Source organism: Mesoplodon densirostris, chromosome 9 (genome assembly GCF_025265405.1).
Source record: "Mesoplodon densirostris isolate mMesDen1 chromosome 9, mMesDen1 primary haplotype, whole genome shotgun sequence".
In the NCBI taxonomy this organism is placed as follows: Eukaryota; Metazoa; Chordata; class Mammalia; order Artiodactyla; family Ziphiidae; genus Mesoplodon; species Mesoplodon densirostris.
In genome coordinates, this window is record NC_082669.1 from 41,616,615 (window position 1) to 41,638,531 (window position 21,917).

At 34.6% G+C, this 21,917-nt stretch overlaps 1 protein-coding gene across 9 annotated transcripts in view; it reads right to left on the minus strand.

Annotated features, from left to right (window-relative positions):
• Positions 1-21,917, minus strand: part of HDAC9 (histone deacetylase 9) — a 579,212-nt gene that overhangs the window by 61,432 nt on the left and 495,863 nt on the right. For all 9 annotated transcript variants that reach the window (XM_060108643.1, XM_060108642.1, XM_060108648.1 and 6 more), the window contains one exon: positions 16,873-17,006. In XM_060108643.1, the coding sequence (XP_059964626.1) occupies positions 16,873-17,006 (134 nt within the window). The remainder of the gene's footprint in view (positions 1-16,872; positions 17,007-21,917) is intronic.

Here is a 21,917-nt window from a genome sequence, read left to right on the forward strand (position 1 = left end):
AGGTGTTTAAGTCTTATACATCCCCCTCCCTTTTTTACTGTCTTCTTCCTCTATCAGCTGCTGAAAGAGGTATCTTAAAGTCTGTCACTATGATTGTGGTATTAACTATTTTTTCCATTTGTTTCATTCAACTTTTGCTTGATATGTTTTGAAGCTGTGTTATTAAAACACAATTTTAAGTTGTTTTATCCTACCAGTTAATAGAATATTTTATCTCTATGAAGCATCTCTAACTCTAGTTATTTTTTTGTCTTAACATCCACTTAAGTGATACTGATAGAGCCATGTAAGCTTTCATTCAGTAAGTTAATGTAGTTTAATTTTTTCTTCATTAAAAAGGTTTTTAAATTAATTAATTAATTAATTATTTATTTATTTTATCTTTGGTCATCGTTGCTGTGCATGGGCTTTCTCTAGTTGCAGCAAGCAGGGGCTACTCTTCATTGTGGTGCGTGGGCTTCTCACTGCAGGGGCTTCTCTTGTTGTGGAGCATCAGCTCTAGGCACGTGGGCTTCAGTAGTTGTGGTGCACGGGCTTCAGTAGTTGTGGTGCATGGGCTTAGCTGCTCCGTGGCATGTGGTATCCTCCCAGGGCATGTGGGATCCTCCCGGACCAGGGATTGAACTTGTGTCCCCTGAATTGGCAGGCGGATTCTTAAGCACTGTGCCACCACGGAAGTCCCTTTTCATTTTTTACATTCAAACTTTATCACTATATAACAGAAAGTGTCCCTTTAAACAGCACTTTTTATTACTATGTGATAATCTTTGCTTTTATTGGTGAACTAAATCCATTTATATGTGTCTTGTGAAATTGCACAAGGTGATTCTAAAATTGTATATGAAAACACAAAGGGGACAAATGTAACCAAGACTGTCTTGAAGAAAAACAAACTGGGAGGTTTGTTTTACTAGATATCAAGATTGCTTATAACACTATGTAAGTGAAGACAATCTGATAATGTCTCAAGGACAGATAATGAGACCTGCAGAAAAGACTAGAGTCTCCATGTATATGTGGATAAAGATACCACTGCTGAGCCATAAGGAATGAATGGCCTTTCAATAAGTGGTACTTGATCAACTATATATCCACATTAAAAAAAAACTTGACTTCTACATTATGCCATATACATATGCAATTCCTGAAGAACTGCACATCTGAATGTTTAAGTCAAAAATCTTTAAGAATAGAATAGAGAAAATACTTTCATGATTTTGGGTATACAGAAAGAATATTTAAACAGAATACAAAAAGAACTAATCCCAAAGGAAATGATTGATAAATTGTACTATATTGAAAATTATTTTTATTTATCAAAGGACACGATTAAGAGGGTAAAAAGACAGACAAGGTATTTCAACATATGAAACCAACAAGAGGATCTATAAAGAACTGCTCAGGGCTTCCCTGGTGGCGCAGTGGTTAAGAATCCGTTTGCCAATGCAGGGGACAAGGGTTCAAGCCCTGGTCTGGGAAGATCCCATATGCCGCAGAGCAACTAAGCCCGTGCGCCACAACTACTGAGCCTGCGCTCTGGAGCCCATGAGCCACAACTACTGAGCCCACGTGCCACAACTACTGAAGCTCGTGTGCCTACAGCACATGCTCTGCAACAAGAGAAGTCACTGCAATAAGAAGACCGGGCACCGCAACGAAGAGTAGCCCCTACACTCCGCAACTAAAGAAAGACCGTGCAGCTACGAAGACCCAGCACAGCCAAAAATAAATAAATAAAATAAATAAATTTATTTAAAAAAAAGAACTGCTCAAGTAAGTAAGAAAATGTCCATCTGAAAGTAAACAAAAACTTGAATAGGTGCTTCAAAAATGGTATGTACAAATAATAAATAGATGAAGAGCTGTTTTAGTTAATTAGTATTCTGGAAGAGCAAAGCCATGATGATATACTACTACACACACAACAAAAATGTCTAAAATTTTAAAAGACTGCTAATACCAAGTTTTGGAAGGACATAGAACAATGGAAATAGTCATATGCTGCTGATAAGAGTATGAATTGTGACAATCCCTATGGAAAGCAGTTTGGTATTATCTACAAACATTAAATGCATGCATACCCCATGACCCAGCAATACTACTTTTAGATATATACTCAACAGAAATGTGTGTACAAATGTACCAAAAAACATTTATAAAATGTCTATCACAGTACTGTTCACAACAGCCCCCAAACTAGAAAAATACCCTCTACTCATTAAAAGTAGAATAGATAAATAAACCATGACATTGTCCTGGAAAGTCTTTTTATGGAATCTAATACTATATAATGATGAAAATGAATAAACTATAGCTATTGCACAAGTATGGATAAATCTCACAATGTTGAGCAAAAGAAGTTGTATATATATAATCATATATATGTGTGTGTGTGTGTATATATATATATATATATATATATATATGATTTCATGTATACAAAGCTCAAAAACAGGTAAACTAAAATCTTATGTTAGAAACCAGAAAATAGGTTACTTTCAGAAAAGAGAAAGGAAGTGCTGATTGGGAAAGTGTGTATGTGATCTACTGAGGTGCGGACATTATTCTGTTTATTGACCTGGTTGATAGTTATATATGTGCTCTATTTGTGATATTTCATTGCATTGTACATTCATGTCTAATGCAGTGTTCTGTATGAATATTGTATCTTATCATTAAAAGCAGTTTAAAAAGAGAACATGTTTTATGACATAAGGGAATAGGGAAACTAAGTCTGGTTCTTGAGTCCATGCTTTTTCTACTATATTATGGTGCATCTGAGAAAAAAAGTGAGATTATAGGTTTTGCAGCAAGAACAAGTTACATTCTTAGATATAGGCCACAAATTCACTTAATAACGGGAACTGAAAGTCCCCTATAACATGCAAAGCAACTCAGAAAAAAAAATGCAGAAAAGGTTCAGTTGTCAGGATCAAAGATCTTGTGGAACATTGGAAGAATATGATGATCAAGACCAAGAGGATAAGGGAAGCAGAGTGCCGTGAAGACCTGACTCTCCACGCTGATGATCTATTCTGGATTCCCTAGTGAGGAGGGATTGGTGGTTAAAACTCAGCTCTCATTGAAATAATTATCTTAGAGAGGCCTGCAATTAGTTGTATATGTTTAATTTGATTGCTTAAGTAAACCTGGATATAATTTTATCCATATTGTGATTCATGAGTCATTCTCAAAATAACCCCTTTTACTCATTTGGAGTCATTAAAATTCTTGACCAAATAGATGGGAAACAAAAGTAAATCAGAATAGATTCTACTGATAATCAAGTTATTATACTGACACACTATTGCGATTGTTCAGACTGAGTCTGCCTGCAACCTACCTTCATATAGACAATGGTGATATCACACAGCAATAAAGATACATCTCTGGCCAAGAGAAGTGATATAAACCTAGCAAGTCTTATGAGACTAGCAGGAGGACCAAGAGGCAAAGGGTACAGTCATGGCCATTCAGCTCACAGGAGATACTGAAGGAATTCCCTTAATAAAATATGAGGGACAGTGGGGCTAGACTCTGAGATTATTACATGGTTATTATTCTATTAGTTGAGATTTATCCAAACCTACCCCAGCTTAGATAAATGTAGGTTATACAATATATTGGCCAATGAATGGAAGGAGGAAGGCTATGAGGAAGTGCCTCTATCCACTATCATATCCAAATAGCATACCACAGTTTCCATGATACTTAACTATGGAAAGTTTGGACATAATGGCATATTTAAGCATCTATGGCAATAACTAGCTAAATAATTAAAAATGAACTTAAAGGTAAAAAGAGGAGGCATAGTGGTCTATTAGAAAGAGGATAATGAATACAATTAGTTGGATAATTCACACTATCAATATTTTGTTTAAACATTGAGGTAAGAGTGTAAATATGCAATATAATGAGAAAATATTCCAAATCACACAGTTGAGTTAGGAAAATACTATATATATTAAAAGGTGCATGTTAAACTGAAGTTTCAATAACATTTAAGAGATGTGCGGTCAGTGCTTTATGTGTAGTTTCCTAATGTAATGTCCATAGTCTAGATATCAATTGTTATAAAAAGGCTTAATTCATCCTATAAGCAAATAAGTCACTGTTTTACAAATAAGTTTAAATCTGATAATTATACTTTGTAACTCCTCATGTTTCACTGTCTTTTATTCTTGTTTGTCTTACCCTCATTTGCTTTTTTGTTTTCTCTATTTCAATCTGCTGATATGCATGTTTTAAACTGTTTTTCCTTAATTTTTTTGTTACGTAAAGAGATTTTTACTATACTGTGTTTGAAATATTGACTTTTCTGCTAAGACCTGTTTCATATCATGCAGGAGTGGTACAGTGGTAAATGTTTAACAGCTGACTGTCAAAAAAAATAGTTGTAATTTGTAGCATTTGCTGATTTCCATGGTGTAAATACTCCCACCATAGCCTATTTCAAGCTAACAATGTTATATCACTGAACTCAGATTTGAGCAGAGATACACACACTTAGCACTCACAAGCCATTAAGAGACAGCTCTAACATATCACTAATAGGCTATTATTTTTTTGTTGATAATCTGGGGGAAATTGTTCCTAACAATTATTTCCTTAATAAACTTTTGTTTTCTTGCATGAGATTGCCTTATTCAAAACGCATACACTATTTTGTTGTTATTTTACCACAAAGGATGGGACTCATTTGTTCAAGTCTTCCATATTGTCCACAGGAATTCTAATTCCTTACAGTATTCCATTCCACTGATCCAATCTCATTATTCACTTTTATTCCACTCAAAGTATCCTCTCCTCTGCCACAAACAAACAAGCCCAAAAAAGAGTCATCCACAATTCCAAGAAGTCTTAATGTCTTTATCTATGTATCTCCACTACAAGAGAGAAATTCTTTGCTTTGATTTCAGCTTTTCAAATTATCATTTTTATTCAAGATCAAAGTTAAAAGTTACTTGCTCTATTAAAATATTCCTCCATCGTTATAGTTAAAAATAATGGGTCCTACATTACACTCCCAAAGTACTTTGTTTATATTTCTTTTACTTTTACTTGTATCAGAACTTACGGGTATAAAATTGATGTCCAATAAAAGACTACTGAATGAACAGACAGACAAATGAATATCATAACATGTTTACTTCACCACTGAAAAGAAATGCTTTCTCTCTTTTATTGGTAACCAGAACCCTATGAAGTGTCCAGGTTCCCAGCCCACATTCCTTTTAACACCTTCTAAAAACCCTAAAGACAATCAGTACAGATCTGCATGATGGAGTTTTGAGTTATCCAGGTAACTTCTAGTTTATTTGGCATTTGCTAAAACAGATAAACAGAAAACTCCACAATCACTTTGGCTCTGCTTCTCATAAGCTTTTAAGAAATGCAAATTCATAGGCTATATCTATCAATACAACAGAGAATATCTTCAAATAATATTTTCCAAAACATTTTAACTCTTTAGATTATCCATACACTTTTTCAGAGTGCGGATATGTTTCAAAGTCTAAGAAAAGACCATGAAAAACATTATTCTGGATTATCACACATTTTCCCTGTAGTCACTTCTCCCTTTCTCAACTCATGACTTGCAACTATTTAGGAGCTTGTAAGCTTTCCCAGATTCACACCAATTCCCCAATGGAGTCAGCCATACATCATCTAAAGGATGAAAAAGATGGTAAAGTGGCTCATCCATTCAAAACCTAATACAAACAAACCCCTGATGAGCAACTCAGACAACAACATCTCAACAGTTCACCTCAGCGGTGGTTGTCAACACTTAAGTCAATTCAAGAGATTTTTCAGCACCTTTAGAGCAAAAAGTCATCTTGGAAAGATTATAAACATACACAATCACTAAGTGTAGCCACTGTTGCTGAAATCAAGTCAAATAAAAGCAGCTGAACCTAATCAACAGGAGATAGCAGTTATTACAAAAAGAGGAGAAATGAGAGAGAGGAAGGCAAGTAGTGAAAGAGAGAGAGAGAAAGGAGGGAAGGAAGAAAGGCCTAGAAGCCAAACCTTAATAAGAGTGAGGGAGATCAAGAAAAGACATGCTATAGACTCAAATGTTAAGTGCAGAACCTTCAGTACCAGAGGCTGTAGCATCATCTCAACAGCTTCCATGTCTATGGCAATTTTTTTTTCTCTAACAAGCTTAAAACAGTCATTTATTCTGTTTTGACAGGTGGTCTTTTAATGGCCATGTTCTCAACTCACTACTCAAGGCTCTTAGTGCTATATGTACTCTCCTTTCTTTTACCTATCTTAAGTTTTTCAATGTTTTTATTTTAAATTCCATAGGAATGCCAACTGCTTAAGCTTTTCTCACCTCCTAAGAAAATTTCTTTCAGAGGAAGCAACCCAGGGTGCTGCTAATTGGCTTTGCATAACAGTAGGCAAATGTGGCCTTAAAGCAACTGTGACATTGTTTGCCAGCAAACGCAAATGCAGATTACCAAAATCAGTGTCTCTGAGAACCTCACAGATGTTTCTATTACTATAACTAACAAACGATGTGACTATTCACATAGCTATCTTTGATGCTAGTCCAAGCAACCTGATTCTTCACATTTAGATAGTCACTTTAATTTCTTACAATCCTCAAGCTGGAGTTTCTAGTGCTTCATTAAAGTTCAAAAATATTCATCATACAGTGATTGGACTGATAAATCTAAGTCCTGAACTTTGCCAACAAAAAGGAAAAAAATGGACTTCTGGTATGTCTTCAAAATCAGTTGCCTCAAGGCATTTCCTGTATCATGCTCAAATTAGTTTTAATCCAATAGTATATTATTTTGACTGACCTTGTGCATATTTCTTAAAAGAATAGTTAAGAGATGTTTTGCTAACTAGATCACTCTCATGATAAAAAATATTTAAAAAGAAGAAATGCCTATTTTGGGTGTAACACTCAGATAACTTAATTTTTTTTTAAAAATCAAGTTTGTGGTACCCATCTATGTATCTACATTGAGATGCAGAGCCAAGAGTTCCTGCTGATTTTACAATCCCTTTGGGTTATGTAATACATATTATTCTGCTGATAATAAGCCATATGAAGCAGCATTTTGCTGTATTGACATGGCCTGGCCAAGAACAACAAGGAAAAGAAATAGCATTAAAAAAACTGGCAAAATGTTTATGAACTCTAAATCCTCTGCACATGAATAAATACATCTGACAAAGTGCAGAGTCTCTCAAAAAAGCCCTTCTTGACCTTCCTAATTTGAGTTCAATTGCATGTTCAGTGTTGAGAAGCCAGTGTATGTTCTGCCAATGTTTTAAGCTCAAGCTTTACTACACTTTGTTATTTGTAAAAGTGAAATCCCAGATAATAAGTTATAATTGCCCTATTAATCACTTGAAAAGGGAGTTTGGAGGGAAAATGGGATTTGAAATTGCAATAATTGGTATCCCGAAAGACATCCTTTTTTATTTTCTTACCTAGAGCCTACCACATACTACTATGAAAACAACATGTATGCACTTTTTTTCAATGGTGAGGTACAAGCACTATGCCTTATATATTAGTTTCTCTAAGGGAATGAAACTTAAAACTTCAGTGTAGTGATGCTGTTAGTCATGATGACCTTTGAACTGGAAAAAAATACAGAAACCCAGGCCATGGATTATAAGTTATATTGTCAATGAAAGAGAGAAGAACTTTTTGTTTCATAAGTTGTTTCAAGTATTACATTTTCATTTCCTTTTTTCAAATGAATTATAATGTACAACACATAGGTATTTTTCTTCCATTTTTCATTTAAAAAATCATTCTTTCTCTTTGCTTCGTTTCTCTGTGTATTGATAGACCTGACACACCAAAATTTACCTTTCAAAGTTCAATATACCAAATCCATCTGTTACCCTTAAAGTATTTTGTGAAAAATCTATATTTTTGCTTATATCCCTAAGATATCTCAATTAAAAAAGAAAGACATAGATTACTTAAATCTCTCTTGTTTAGTTCATAATGAACAAATTTTAGATCGTGCTTGTGTAATTGAAGACAGCCAATGAAAAGGAACAGGTAGTATTTAGGGTATTATAATAACTAAATCAAATTTACTATAAGATATCCAGATAATTGAAGTTGATTAAATAGTCAATGTAGCCAAAAAAAATCATTTAGTTTATCACTTACTGGAATTTTTAGCATTTATACACACACGTGGGCATGTTTAAGATTGGCCAATGGTACTTTTATCCCTTCCTCTATTTCAAGCCTGGTCTTTCTAAAAACATAGAGAAAAGGCAAAGGTCTCAAACTTTAAATTAGGTGACATCCCTCTAATGTCAGTAACTGTTCTATGAAAACAGTGTCTTTGATCTCTAGATATAGCTGATATAATAAAATGATCAAAGACATCCTAGTCAAATGAGCATACAAGGGAAGGAAGGTACAAAACACATCCATTTTGCTTTTTTAGTAAATTCAGATAAATTAAGAAAAACATGTAACTCCATACAACTGACTTGCATCTGTTCTGAAATACAATCATCTTTTAAAGAAAGAGACCACAGGACAAATTATTCCATCTTCATTGGAAATCCTCCCTTGGAAGAAGGGAGTGGGCCAAGTGCAGAGATTACAAGAGCACAGAGATAGAATGTCATTTGAATGAATGTGTTCAAATAGAGCCAGTGAAATCCATAATTTCTTTTCACATAGTTGGAAAAGTGGTTGGCTTTTGCAACTGGGTAACATTTCTTTCTGGGCAGGTCAATCATCCATGGAGCCACAATCCACACCATACTGTGATTTTCTGCACATCTGGTGTAAGCCTTTGCATGCAAATATTAAAACCAGTCTACTTCCTTAAAATGTTTCTATATTTAAAATGAAATAAGTAATTTGAGAATATAGGTGAATATGCAAAATATGTTATCTGGTAGGCAAATAGAACAGCCCAACATTAACTGATAAGGTAGAAGTAGTATTCATTTTTTGCACTCCCTTATTTCAATGAAAAACAAAAAAAAAAACAAAAAATAAAACCTCAACATTCTGTTTGATGTTATTTGTTCATAGGAATCTCAGAAATATTCTAATATTTAGAAAATCTTAAGACACCATGTGTGATATGAATTAGCAGTCCACTAATAACATTAATCACCAGATAGTTACATCCTTTGAGTTACTGTGCTAATATTACACAACAGAGTAAAGACTTGAGCAGTGCTCAAGTCTTCTGTCTCATATTTTCCTTCAAATTAAAAATGTACATATTTACTTAAATAAACATAGCACAATAATCATATTGAAGCATCATAGGTTTGTAAGATAATGACAATAAAACTTATGTGTTCAGTGTGCAGAAGAAAATATACTTTTTCCCCTTCATAAATACTGTAGGTGAAAACATGAGTTACTTTTAAAGAACAGTATGAATTATAGATTTTTTAACTGATTTTGTATATGTTTATTTTATAAGCAAAGTAATACTTTGAGTTTGTGAAAAAAGGCAAAATATATAAAGTAGCTGTAACATTCTGTACATTCACTATAAAAGTAAATGAATTGATATGATAATATTAATGAATGCATATGAACTTTGAAATATTTGTGAATTGCTATTAATTTGTCCAAAAGCTTTCCATGGTCTGGAAGTGAACCTAATGGTAATCTGATCTGAAGTGTTCTCCAGAGTAGTCAGAAAAATATGTTGCAATTTAGTTATGTGATGTGAAAGAAAAAAGAATGACCTTTGGCAATGTAAATTCAAGTTCAGGTCTTGGATCTATTGCATTCTGGCTGCATGACTTTGAATGGATTTCTCAAACCTCTTTGAGTCTCACTATCACCATCTGTAACATGGAAATAGTATGTATCTCTCAGCCTAAAGAATTTATAAATGGTGACCGAAAAAAAGAGTTTATAAATATTTTTAAGACTCCAGACCAAGATGGTGACACAGGAGGCTCTTGAATTTTCTTCCTCCCATGGATGCACTGAATGTATAGCTACAAACAGAGCAATTCCCTTGAAAGAAACTAGCTGAGTGACTACTACACATTGAGCAAATGAGAAAATACCCATATCAAAATGGGTGGGAAATTCTTAGATACACTTTTGCCATGAACACTCATTCCCCAGCTTCTCCCTGAGGAGTGAAGGGTTTGGACTATACATCTAGCACCCCAACTTTTAGGCTCCCACCAGAAGAATGGGCTCCCAAAACACTTAGCTCTGAAAGCCAACAGGGCTTGGTTTCTTGAGTCCCATAGGACCAGAGCAAACAAAAAAGCAGTTCTTAAGTATGTGAGCACTTACTATCAATACTATAGCTATCCTCCCAAGGATCAGTGCAGAGGGAGCAGGCAAACATGCTCATCTCCCAGTCTTTCTCTGCAAGGGATCTGACTACATACTTTACAAGCTGCTGCCTGAGGGGTCTGGCTTCTAATTAGTTCACATCAAGATGCTGACTGTGATTCTCCCCAGAGCATTCAATAGCTGGTGGGCACTTCTCCTGCCTTCTTCTTCTGCTTCCCTCCAACAATAAAACCAGGTCACCAAGTGTCTCCATGGAAGGAGCTTGTTCACATATCTAGCACCACAAGTTTTATGGTTGCGACCTGAAGGATGGGACCCCAAATCACCTAGCTCTGATAGCTAATAGAGCATGTGTTTATTAGTCCCATAGGATTGTAGCAAACAAAGAAGTAAGTTTTAAATGGGCACAGGAGTACCCCTCATGTCAACACACGTGAGCTCAGTGTAGAAGGAAAGGCAAAAATTCCCATCTCACAGTTTCTCTTTGGGAGGGGTTTGACTGCATACTTTCCACCCAGCTTCTAATCAGCCTACTTCTAGGTGCTGACTGTGATTCTTGCCTTATGGACACTTATAGGTCTGGGCACACCCTCAACTACTGGGAGCCACTAACAACGAAGACTGTGGCTTGGACAATCACAAAGGTTTGAGAGGTAACCAGGAGCTTGGGCTGGGCTGATAGACAAAGTTCATCTCCTAATGAGACCAGCCTATCAAGACTGGGAGAGGTGGGTGTTTTTATAATGTGCAGAAACCAACAAAGGAAGTCAAGGAAAGTGAAGAAACAGGGGAATATATTCCAAACAAAAGAAGATAAATCTCCAGAAACTAATCTTAGTGAAATGGAGATAAGTGATTTACCCCACAGAGTATTCAAAATAACAGTCCTAAATATGGTCACCAAGGTCAGGGAGCAATGCATGAACAAAGTGAGAATTTCAACAAAGGGAAAGAAAATATTAAAAAATAACAAGCAGAAATCACAGAACTGAAGAATACAATAAATGAACTGAAAAATTCAATAAAGGAGTTTAACAGCAGACCAGATCAAGTAAAAGAAAAGATCAGGGAACTCAGACAAGGTAGTGAAACTCATCAAATCAAAGCAGCAAAAGAAAAAAGAATGAAAAACAATGAAGATAGCTTAAAGGACTTAATGAACACCATTAAGCAGACCACCATACACATTTTAGGTTTCCCAGAAGGAGAAGAGAGAGAAAGGGCCAGAAAGTGTATTTGAAGAAATAGTGGCTAAAAACTATCCTAACCTGGGGAAAGAAACAGACATCCAGATCCAGGAAGCCCAAAGAATACCAAATAAGATGGATCTAAAGAGACACACACTTTGTCAAAGTTAAAGACAAAGAGAGAATCTCAAAAGCATCAAGAGAAAATATGGGAATCTCATTAAGATTATGAGTGGATTTTTCAACAGAAAACTTGCAGACCATAAGCAAATGGGATAATATATTCAAAGTGTAGTAAGAAAAAACTGCCAACCAAGAATACTTCACCCAGCAAAGCTGTCCTTAAGAATTCAAGGAGAGATAAAGTTTTGAAGACAAACAAAAGCTAAAGGGTTCATCACCAGTAGATTTGCCTTATAAGATATGTTAAAGGGAGTTCTTCAAGCTGAACTAAAGGATGCTAACTAGTAACATGAGAACATAAAAGTATATAAAACTCACTGGTAAAGTATATATATATATATTATATATCTATAGATACATACACACATACATGTATGTATATACATACATGTATATATACATACATACATATATATATTTTTTTATACTTAAATTCAGAATACTCATATTGTAATGGTGGTGGGTAAATCACTTATAACTCCAGTGTAAAGGTTAAAAGACTGAAGTATTAAAAATAATCCATAACTACAATAATTTGTAATGATTACACAATATAAAAAATGTATATTTTGACATCAAAAGGATAAATTGTGGGAGGAAAGTATAAAAATGTAGCGCTTTTCTAAGCATTAAAAATTAAAATGTTATTGGCTTAAAATATTATACACTATTAAAACTATAGGAGTTATATGTAAGCCTAATGGTAACCACAAAGCAAAAACCTATAGTAGATATGCAAAAGATAAAGAGAAGGGAATCAAAACATACCACTACACAAAATCATCAACTCACAAATGGAAGACAGCAAGAGAGGAAAAACAGAACTACAAAACAGCCAGGAAACAAAAAGATGGCAACAGTAAGCCCATATGTATCAATAACTTCTTTAAATTTAATGGACTAAATTCTCCAGTCAAAAGATATAGAGTTGCTGAATGATTTAAAAAACAAGGCTGAACTACATGCTGTCTACAAGAGAATCACTTCAGGTTTAAGGACACACAGGCTGAAAGTGAAGGGATGGAATATGCCATGCCAATGGAAACAAAAAGCAGGGCAGATATACTTATATCAGAAAAAATAAACTTTAACCCCCAAACCGTAATATAAGACAAAGAAGATCATTATAAAATGATAAAGGGGTCAATTCACCAAGAGGATATAACACAATGGATAGCTTAGATAGAAAATCAATAACTAAACACTGGACTTAAACTACATTAGATGGCATAGACCTAACAGACATATACAGATCATTCCATCCAACAGCAGCAGAATATACATTCTTCTTAAGCACACATGGAACATTCTCCTGGAGAGATAATACAGTAGGCCACAAAACCAGTCTTAGCAAATTTTAAAAGACTGAAATCATCCCAGTTATTTTTTCTGACCACAATAGCATGAAACTAGAAATCAATTACAAGAAAACACTGGAAAATTCACAAATAGATAGTAATTTAACAACATGCTACTGAACAATCAATATGTCAATGAAGAAATCAAAAGAAATAAAATAAATCTTGAGACAAATGAAAATGGAAACACAAAATACCAAAACGTATGGCATGCAGCAAAAGCCATTCTAAGAAGAGTTTATAGTGATAAATGCTTACATTAAGAAAAAAGAAAAATCTCAACTAAACAACCTAACTTTAAACCTCAAGAAACTAAAAAGTGAAGAATAAACTAAGGCCAAATTAGTAGAAAGAAGGAAACAACAAAGATCGGAGTGGAAATAAATAAAATAGAGATTAAAAAGACAATAGAAAAAATCAATAAAACTAAGCTTGTTTTATGAAAAGATAAACAAAATTGATAAACTTTTACCTAGACTAAGAAAAAATGAGAAAGGCCTCAATTAATAATGCATGAGGAGACATTACAATTCATAACAGAAATACAAGGGAACATAAGAAACTACTATGAACAATTACATGCCAACAAATTAAATAACTTAGAAGAAATGGATAAACTTCTAGAAACAAAAAACGCATCAAGATTGAATAATGAAGAAATAGAAAATCTGAACAAACAAATTACTAGTAAGGAGATTGAATTAATAATCAAAAACCTCCCAACCAAGGAAAGTCCAGAATCAGATGGCTTCACTGGTGAATTCCATCAAAAATTAAAGAAGAAGTAATACCAATCTTTCTCAAACTCATCCAAAAAATTGAAGAGGAGGTAAGATGCCCAAACTCATTTTTGGAGGTCAGCATTTCCTTGATACCAAAGCCAGTAAAGAACACTACAAGGAGAGAAATTACAGGCCAATATCCCTGATGAACAGAGATCAAATATCCTCAACAAAATACTAGCAAACTGAATTCAACAGTACATTAAAAGGATCATATGCCATGATTAAGTGGGGTTTATTCCTGGGATGCAAGCGTAGTTCATCATCTGTAAATAAATAAATGCAATAAGCTACATCAACAAAATGAAGGATAAAGATTATATATAATCATCTTAATAGATGCAGACAAAGCATTTGACAAAATTCAACATCCTTTCATGAAAAAAACTCTCAATAAATTTGGTATAGAAGGAAGGTACCTCAACATAATAAGTCCCGTATATGAGAAACTCACAGCTGACATCATACTCAATGTTGAAAAGCTGAAAACTTTTCCTCTAAGATTAGAAACAAGATAAGGATACCCACTCCTGTCACTGTTATTCAATATAGTACTGTAAGTAAATAGTATCTAAAGCAATCAGGCAAGAAAAAGAAATAAAAGACATCCAAATCAGAAAACAAGAAGTAAAACTGTTACTATTACAGATGACATGATACATGTAGAAAACCCTAAAGATGCCACCAAAAAGCTGTTAAAACTAAATGAATTCAGCAAAGTTGCAGGATAAAAAAATCAACACAGAAAAATCATTCGTGATTCTGTACAGTAAAAATTAACTATCTGAAAAAGAAATAAAGAAAACAAAATCTCATTTACAATGGCACCAAAAACAAACTACTCAGGAATAAATTTATCCAAGGAAGTGAGAGATCTATACACAAAAATCTTTAAGACACTGATAAAGGAAATTGAAGACATAAATAAATGGAAAGATATCCTAGGTTCATGGAACAGGAAGGTTAATATAATTAAAATGTCCATAATACCCAAGGTGAGCTATAAATTCAATGCAATACTTACCAAAAGGCATTTTTCACAGCAATAGAAAAAAAAATCCTAAAACTCATATGAAACCATAGAAGAACTGCAAATAGCCAATGCAATCTTGAGAAGGAAGAATAATGCTGGAGTTATCACATTTCCTGATTTCAAACTATATTAAAATTAATCAACACAGTATGATATTGTCATTAAAAACAGACATATAGATTAACAGAACAGAAGAGAGATCCCAGCCATTAATTAATCTTCAGGAAAGGAACCAGGAATATACAATGGGGAAAGAATAGTCTCTTCAATAAATGTTGTTGGTAAAACTGGATAGCCATATGCAAAAAATGAAACTGGATCCCTATCTTATACACAAAAATCAATTCAAAATTGATTAAAGATGTAAATTTAAGACTTGAAATCATAAAACTCTTAGAAGAAAACATAGGGGGTAAGCTCCTTGACATAGCTGTTGGCAATGGTTATTTGGATTTGAGAACAAAAGAAAAGACAACAAAAGCAAAAATAAACAAGTGGGACTACCTCAAACTAAAAATCTTCTGCACAGCAATGGTAATCACAATAAAATGAAAAGGCAACCCATGGAATGGGAAAAAGTATTTACCACATATCCAATAAGTAGTTAGTATCCAAAATATACAAGGAATTCATACAACTCAACAGCAAAACAAACAAACAAAACCAAATACCACAATTCAAAATGGGCAAAGGACCTGGATATGTGTTTTTCCAAAGAAGACATATAAATGGCCAATATGTACACGAAAAGGTATTCAACATCATTAATGACCAGGAAAGTGCAAATCAAACCATAATGAGATACTTCCTCACATATTGTTAGGATATCTATTATCAAAAAGGGAAGAGATAAATGCTGGTAAGGATGTTGGGAAAAGGGAACCCTTGTGCATTCTTGGTAGTATAGTCACTATGGAAAACAGTAGGAGGTCCCTCAAGAAATTAAAAATAGAACTACCATATGACCCAGGGATCTCACTTCTGGGTAAATATCCAAAGGAAATGAAATCACTATTTGGACATCATTGGACACATTGGAAACAATGTAGGTGTCCATCCACAGATGAATGGATAAAGAAAATGTAATACACACACATCCACATACACAGACACAATGGAATATTTTGCAATCTTAAAAAAAAAGAATGAAATTCTGACTTTTGTGACAACATGGATGAACATGGAAGGTATTATGCCAAGTGAAATAAGCCAGACAGAGAAAAAAAAAAACTACATGGTATCACTTATGTAGAACCAAAAACAAACAAACAAAATAGTTGAACTCATAGAAACAGAGGGTAGAATGGTGGTTGCCAGGAGCTGAGTGGTGGGGGGAATAAGGAGAGGTTGGTAAAAGTTTTTAAACTTTCACTTATAAGATGAATAAGGCTTGAGGATGTAATGTATAACATGGTGAATATAACTGATAATACTGTCTTGTATAATTAAATTTTCTAAGAGAGTAGAACTTAAGTATTTTCATCAAAAAAAAATATAACTGTGAGGTGATGAATGTGTTAAATGAACTCAATGGAGGGAATCATTTTACAATGTATATGCATATCAAATCATAACTGTATATGTTAGATATATGTATTATAATTTTATTTGCCAATTATACCTTAATAAAGCTGAAAAAATATTTTTCAAAAGCTTTTTTCCCCCTGAACTGACATAATCCTACAGAAAATATTAAGAGAACTTTTCTTTGAGTTATTTCTTTTTCAATGTTTCATTGCTCATTAGCCGGATCAATATACAAACCATTTCCTCCCAAGGGTTATCTTTACTTATTTATTGAGGTCTGCCAATAACCTGATCGAGGGGAGTACTATATGGATTCCATAACTGGGCAAAAGTTATAGCATATACCATGAGAACATGTAAACTTTTCTTATCTAAGGCTTGCCTTCTTCCTTAAAATTGTAAGAGCTCCATTGTGTTTTCTGAGTTCATGTGATTTTAAAAAAGACAAAAAATATGCATGCATACATTCCTGGTCCTTTACCCCTACTCTTTTGTACTTTTAGTTTTTTACCTCATTTCCTAGAAGGGCATTAACACAGGCTTCTGATGCATCGCAGATGGCTGTGAGATCATGTCCTCCTTCTAGAGCCAACACCACATGTCCATCAGCCAGTGTCATCAATTGCTTCGTCAAATGACCAAAGCCTAACATAATGCAAACAGAACATTTCAAAGTATAAATTAAAAGTTAACTGACCACTAGAATCTAATATTGATTGAGCATTTATTCTGCATATGTCCTTTCTCGGCACTTCCCATGTGCTAACTTGTTTAATACTCACAATAACTTGATAAATTAGGTCCTATTAGTATCTCTATTTAACAAATGAGGGCACCAAAACCCAAGATCCCACAGCTAAGAAGTATCACAACTAAGATTTGCAACAGTCATTTTGGTTCTTCACCAGTGCACATTACTGCCTTTCACAACACACTCTATGTGTACCTGGATGAAAAACTTGAATAGTGTTTGTTTGACAATAAGGTAAACAATTCCGTTTGCTTAATATTTCTTTCCTGTTTCCATCATCTGCCTTCATTATAAAAGGAGGTTTTCTATATGACAGCTCAAAGTACTTAACTATCACATTAGACTTTACAGACATTCTTTTACTATAACATAGTTGCTAAATGCAAAAAATAATATCTATTTATGTTATAAAGTATAATATGACAAACACCTGGTCACTCACCTTCCAATTTAAGGAAAATACTTTTGAAGCCCCCTGTATGCTTCTCTCTAATAACATAATTCCTCCTCACTATGGGAAATCAGGATCCTGAGTTTATGTTTATAACTCCTTTGCTTTCCATTGTTAATTTGCTTATTTTGGAACTTTATAAAAATGGTTTTATACTTTTGCACCTTGCTCTTTTCACACATTTTGTTAGCTCATCTCTGTTGATACATGTAGCTACAGTTCTATGCTGTCTAGTAGGCCATTTAACGAGTACAGAAGAATTTATTTACCCATTCTCCTGTTGACAAATATTTAGGTTTTGTGTTATTACAAAAATTGCCCCTATGGGACTTCCCTCGAGGCCCAGTGGTTAGGACTCTGCACTTTCACTGCCGTGGGCCCGGGGTTCCATCCCTGGTCAGGGGAACTAAGATCCCACAAGCCATGTAGTGTGGCCAAAAAAAAAAAAAAAATGCCCCATGAACATTCTTATACTAGTCTTCTGGTGTACATGTGCAAGAGCGGAGTGAAATTGTCATGACTTAAAACCTGCTAAATAATACCAGATCATTTCCAAAGGACTATTATCAATCCCCACTCTGAGAAGCAGTACATATTAGAATCCCAGTTTAGTCACATCCTTGCCACCATTTAGTATGATTTTGCCAACTGGGTGGATGAATGATAGCATCTTACTGTGGTTTCATTCAGTATAAGGAGGAATCTTTCTATTTCTACTCCAAATTAGAGTTTTCATTATAAACAGATGTTGAATTTAATTATTTTACTATACCAAATGAGACGGTTTTTCTCCTATAATTTCATAGTGTTGTGAGTTACATTAATATTTCAAATATTTAGCCATCATTGAATTTATGAAATAAAATAAGTTTGGTTGTGATATATTATCTTTTTTATACAAAGCTGGATTTGTTTGACTAATGCTTTGTTTAGAATTTTTTTCACCTATGTTTATGAAAGGGGTTAATCTATAAATTTCCATTTTTTTATTGAGCATGTTGAACATGTTGAATTTTATTATGGTCAGACCCTCTTTTTCTATTATTTGACCCTAGAATGTTGGGTAGAAATCTTCTGTAAAACCATTTGACTCTTGTGTTTTCTTTGAGGAAGATTTTTATCTATTGAGAATTTCTTTAGGGATTAGAGGACTATTTGTGTTTTCAATATCTTCCTAAGTTATATTTTTCTAGAAATTTCTATCTTTTGTGTTCAAACTTATTCCGTAAAGTTATTTATTACCTTTATTATCATATGATGGAACTCCAATTAGATGTAGTCATTGTTACTGTAACCTCAACATCTCTGAAGTTTTCTTTCATATTTTCTTTCTGTCCTGCATTATGTGTACTTTTATTTCGTATCTATCTTCCAGACTTTCTCTCTCCAGATGTATCTAATCTGCTATTTATACTTCTACAGATATTTTCATTTCAGTGATTACATTGTTCAATTCCAGATGTTCTATTTGGTTATATTTCATAACTTCCTAGTCATTTTTATATTTTCTTACTTTTGGTTTATGTTTTTATTTCTTTCTTTTATTTCTTTAGGCATAATTATTTTATTTTTTGTATCTGCTATTTAAAGTCTTTGTGGCTTAGTTTTACTATTTTTTGTTTCTGATGATTCAGCCTCATGATGTCTTAATTCTCCTTTGTTTTTTGAATTTTTTTGAGCTCATATTAATCAGAACTTTATATGTGAGAAAGCTTGGAAGCCTGAGTTGAATGTGATATTTATCTTTGAAACCTGAGTTGAGTGTGATTTTGTTTGCTTCTGCTGGATGGCTGAAACATTACCAACCAAGATCAATTTTAAATTCTTAGACTCAAGGGTTTTTTTTTTTATGCACAGATAATGTAAATATAGACCCCAAAACGATTACAAATTGACATAGAAAAAAATATAGTTTTTTTTTCCCCTTTCCATTCCCTTTAAAATTCCCTCTACTGATAGCCATAGCTAAGATCAATTTGTTGTTTTATTCAGCTGTATTTCCTTTTCTCCTATTTATCCTTTTCTTTAGAGTTGGCCCTTTGACATTCCCTTTTCTATTCTGGTCTCCAATCAAAACCCTTCCCTTCATAGACCCAAAGCTTTGACTCCCCTTTCTAGTATGCAGTAGTCTATTAATGTTCAAGCTTTCGCCAATTGAACACTTTGGGATAGCCCAGGGTGGCCAACAGCTATAGTATTTGCTCACTTTTCTTCATCTTTTTGGAAGTCATCCATAAATTTAAAAGAGTAGTCTTGATATTTTCATGTAGGAGTATTTCAGGATATGCAGTCACTCATATTGCCAAATGTAAATGTCTCTCAATATTTAAAAAATTTTAACATTTCATAAACCTGCTCAATTTCAGGCACTACTGAAAAAAAAAGGATAAATGAAAATATATAAAACCATGTGTTCGGGCTTCCCTGGTGGCGCAGTGGTTGAGAATCTGCCTGCCAATGCTGGGGACACGGGTTTGAGCCCTGGTCTGGGAAAATCCCACATGCCGCGGAGCAACTAGGCCCGTGAGCCACAACTACTGAGCCTGTGCGTCTGGAGCCTGTGCTCCGCAACAAGAGAGGCCGCGACAGTGAGAGGTCCATGCACCGCGATGAAGAGTGGCCCCCACTTGCCGCAACTAGAGAAAGCCCTCACACAGAAATGAAGATCCAACACAGCCAAAAATAAATACATAAACTAATTAATTAATTATTTTTTAAAAACCAACCATGTGTTCAATATGGCATTTCATTTTTTAAATAGGCTTTAAGAACATGCAGGACATAAACATTTAATTTTTAAAACAATTATATTTTTAAAGCAGTTAACAGATGTGTTGCTACAGCATAACACATCTGGACTGGGCTCCCAGATCCTCAGATGCTCAGCGGCCCACAAGTTCCTGAATCGACTTGTTGAAAACAAGTGGCCAAGATTGCGGAGTAGGAAGACCCTGAGCTCACCTTCTCCCATGGGCACACAGAAATTACAACTATTTACAGAGCACCTATTGAGGAGAAAGACTAGAAGGATATCAGAAAAGATCTACAACTAAAGATATAAAGAAGGAACCACAATGAGATGGGTAGGAAGGGCAAAGATGTAGTATAGTCAAGAGCCATATTCCTAGGTGGGCACCCACAGACAGGAGGATAATTACAATTACAGAGGTTCTCCCCAAGGAGCGAGGGGTCCAAGCCCCACATCGAGCTCTCCAGCCTGGGGGTCCTGCACTGGGAAGCCAAGATCCCAGAAAGTTCAGCTCTGAAGGACAGTGGGGCTTACTTTGGGGAGAGCCAGAGGGCTGTGGGAAATAGACTCCACTCTTTTTAATTAATTAATTAATTAATTTTAGGCTGCATTGGGTCTTCATTGCTGCGCGTGGGCTTTCTCTAGTTGTGGCAAGTGGGGGCTACTCTTTGTTGCAGTGCATGGGCTTCTCACTGTGGTGGCTTCTTTTGTGGAGCATGGGCTCTAGGCACACAGGCTTCAGTAGTTGTGGCTCACGGGCTTAGTTGCTCCTCGGCATGTGGGATCTTCCCGGACCAAGGCTCGAACCCATGTCCCCTGCATTGGCAGGCGGATTCTTATCCACTGAGCCACCAGGGAAGTCCCTAGACTCCACTCTTAAAGGCACACACAAAATCTTACACTCTCCAGGACCCAGGGCAGAAACAGTAATTTGAAAGGAGCCTGAGTCAGACACACCTGCTGATCCTGGAGTAATAAAAGGGAGAAACCTACAAACAAGAATACTTTACCCAGCAAGGCTTTCATTCAGATTTAATGGAGAGATCAAAAGTTTTATAGACACGAAGCTAAAAGAGTTCAGCACCACCAAACCAGCTTTACAAGAAATGTTAAAAGGACTTCTCTATGTGAAAAAGAAAGGGCCATAACTAGAAATATGAAAATTATGAAAAGAAAAGTTTCATTGGTAAAGGCAAATATATAGAAAAGGTAGTAAATTAGCCACGTATAAAGCTAGTAGGAAAGTTTAAAGACCAAAGAAGTAAAATCATCTATATCCACAATAAGTACTTAAGGGATGCACAAAACAAAAAGATGTAAAATATTATGTCAAAAACAGTAAACATGGAAAGGGGAGTTAAAATTCAGGGTTGTTAAAATGTGTTTGGACTTAAGAGAGCGGCAACTTAAAATAATCATATTTATATTTAGATTGCTATATATAAACCTCATGGTAACCACAAACCAAAAATCTACAATAGATACGCACACAAAAAAGAGAAAGGAATTCAAACATAATTCTAAAGATAGTCTTTTGGCTTTAAAAGACACATGCGACCCAATGCACTCAACAGATTTATAGAGAAAAAGATATCAGGCTTGTGG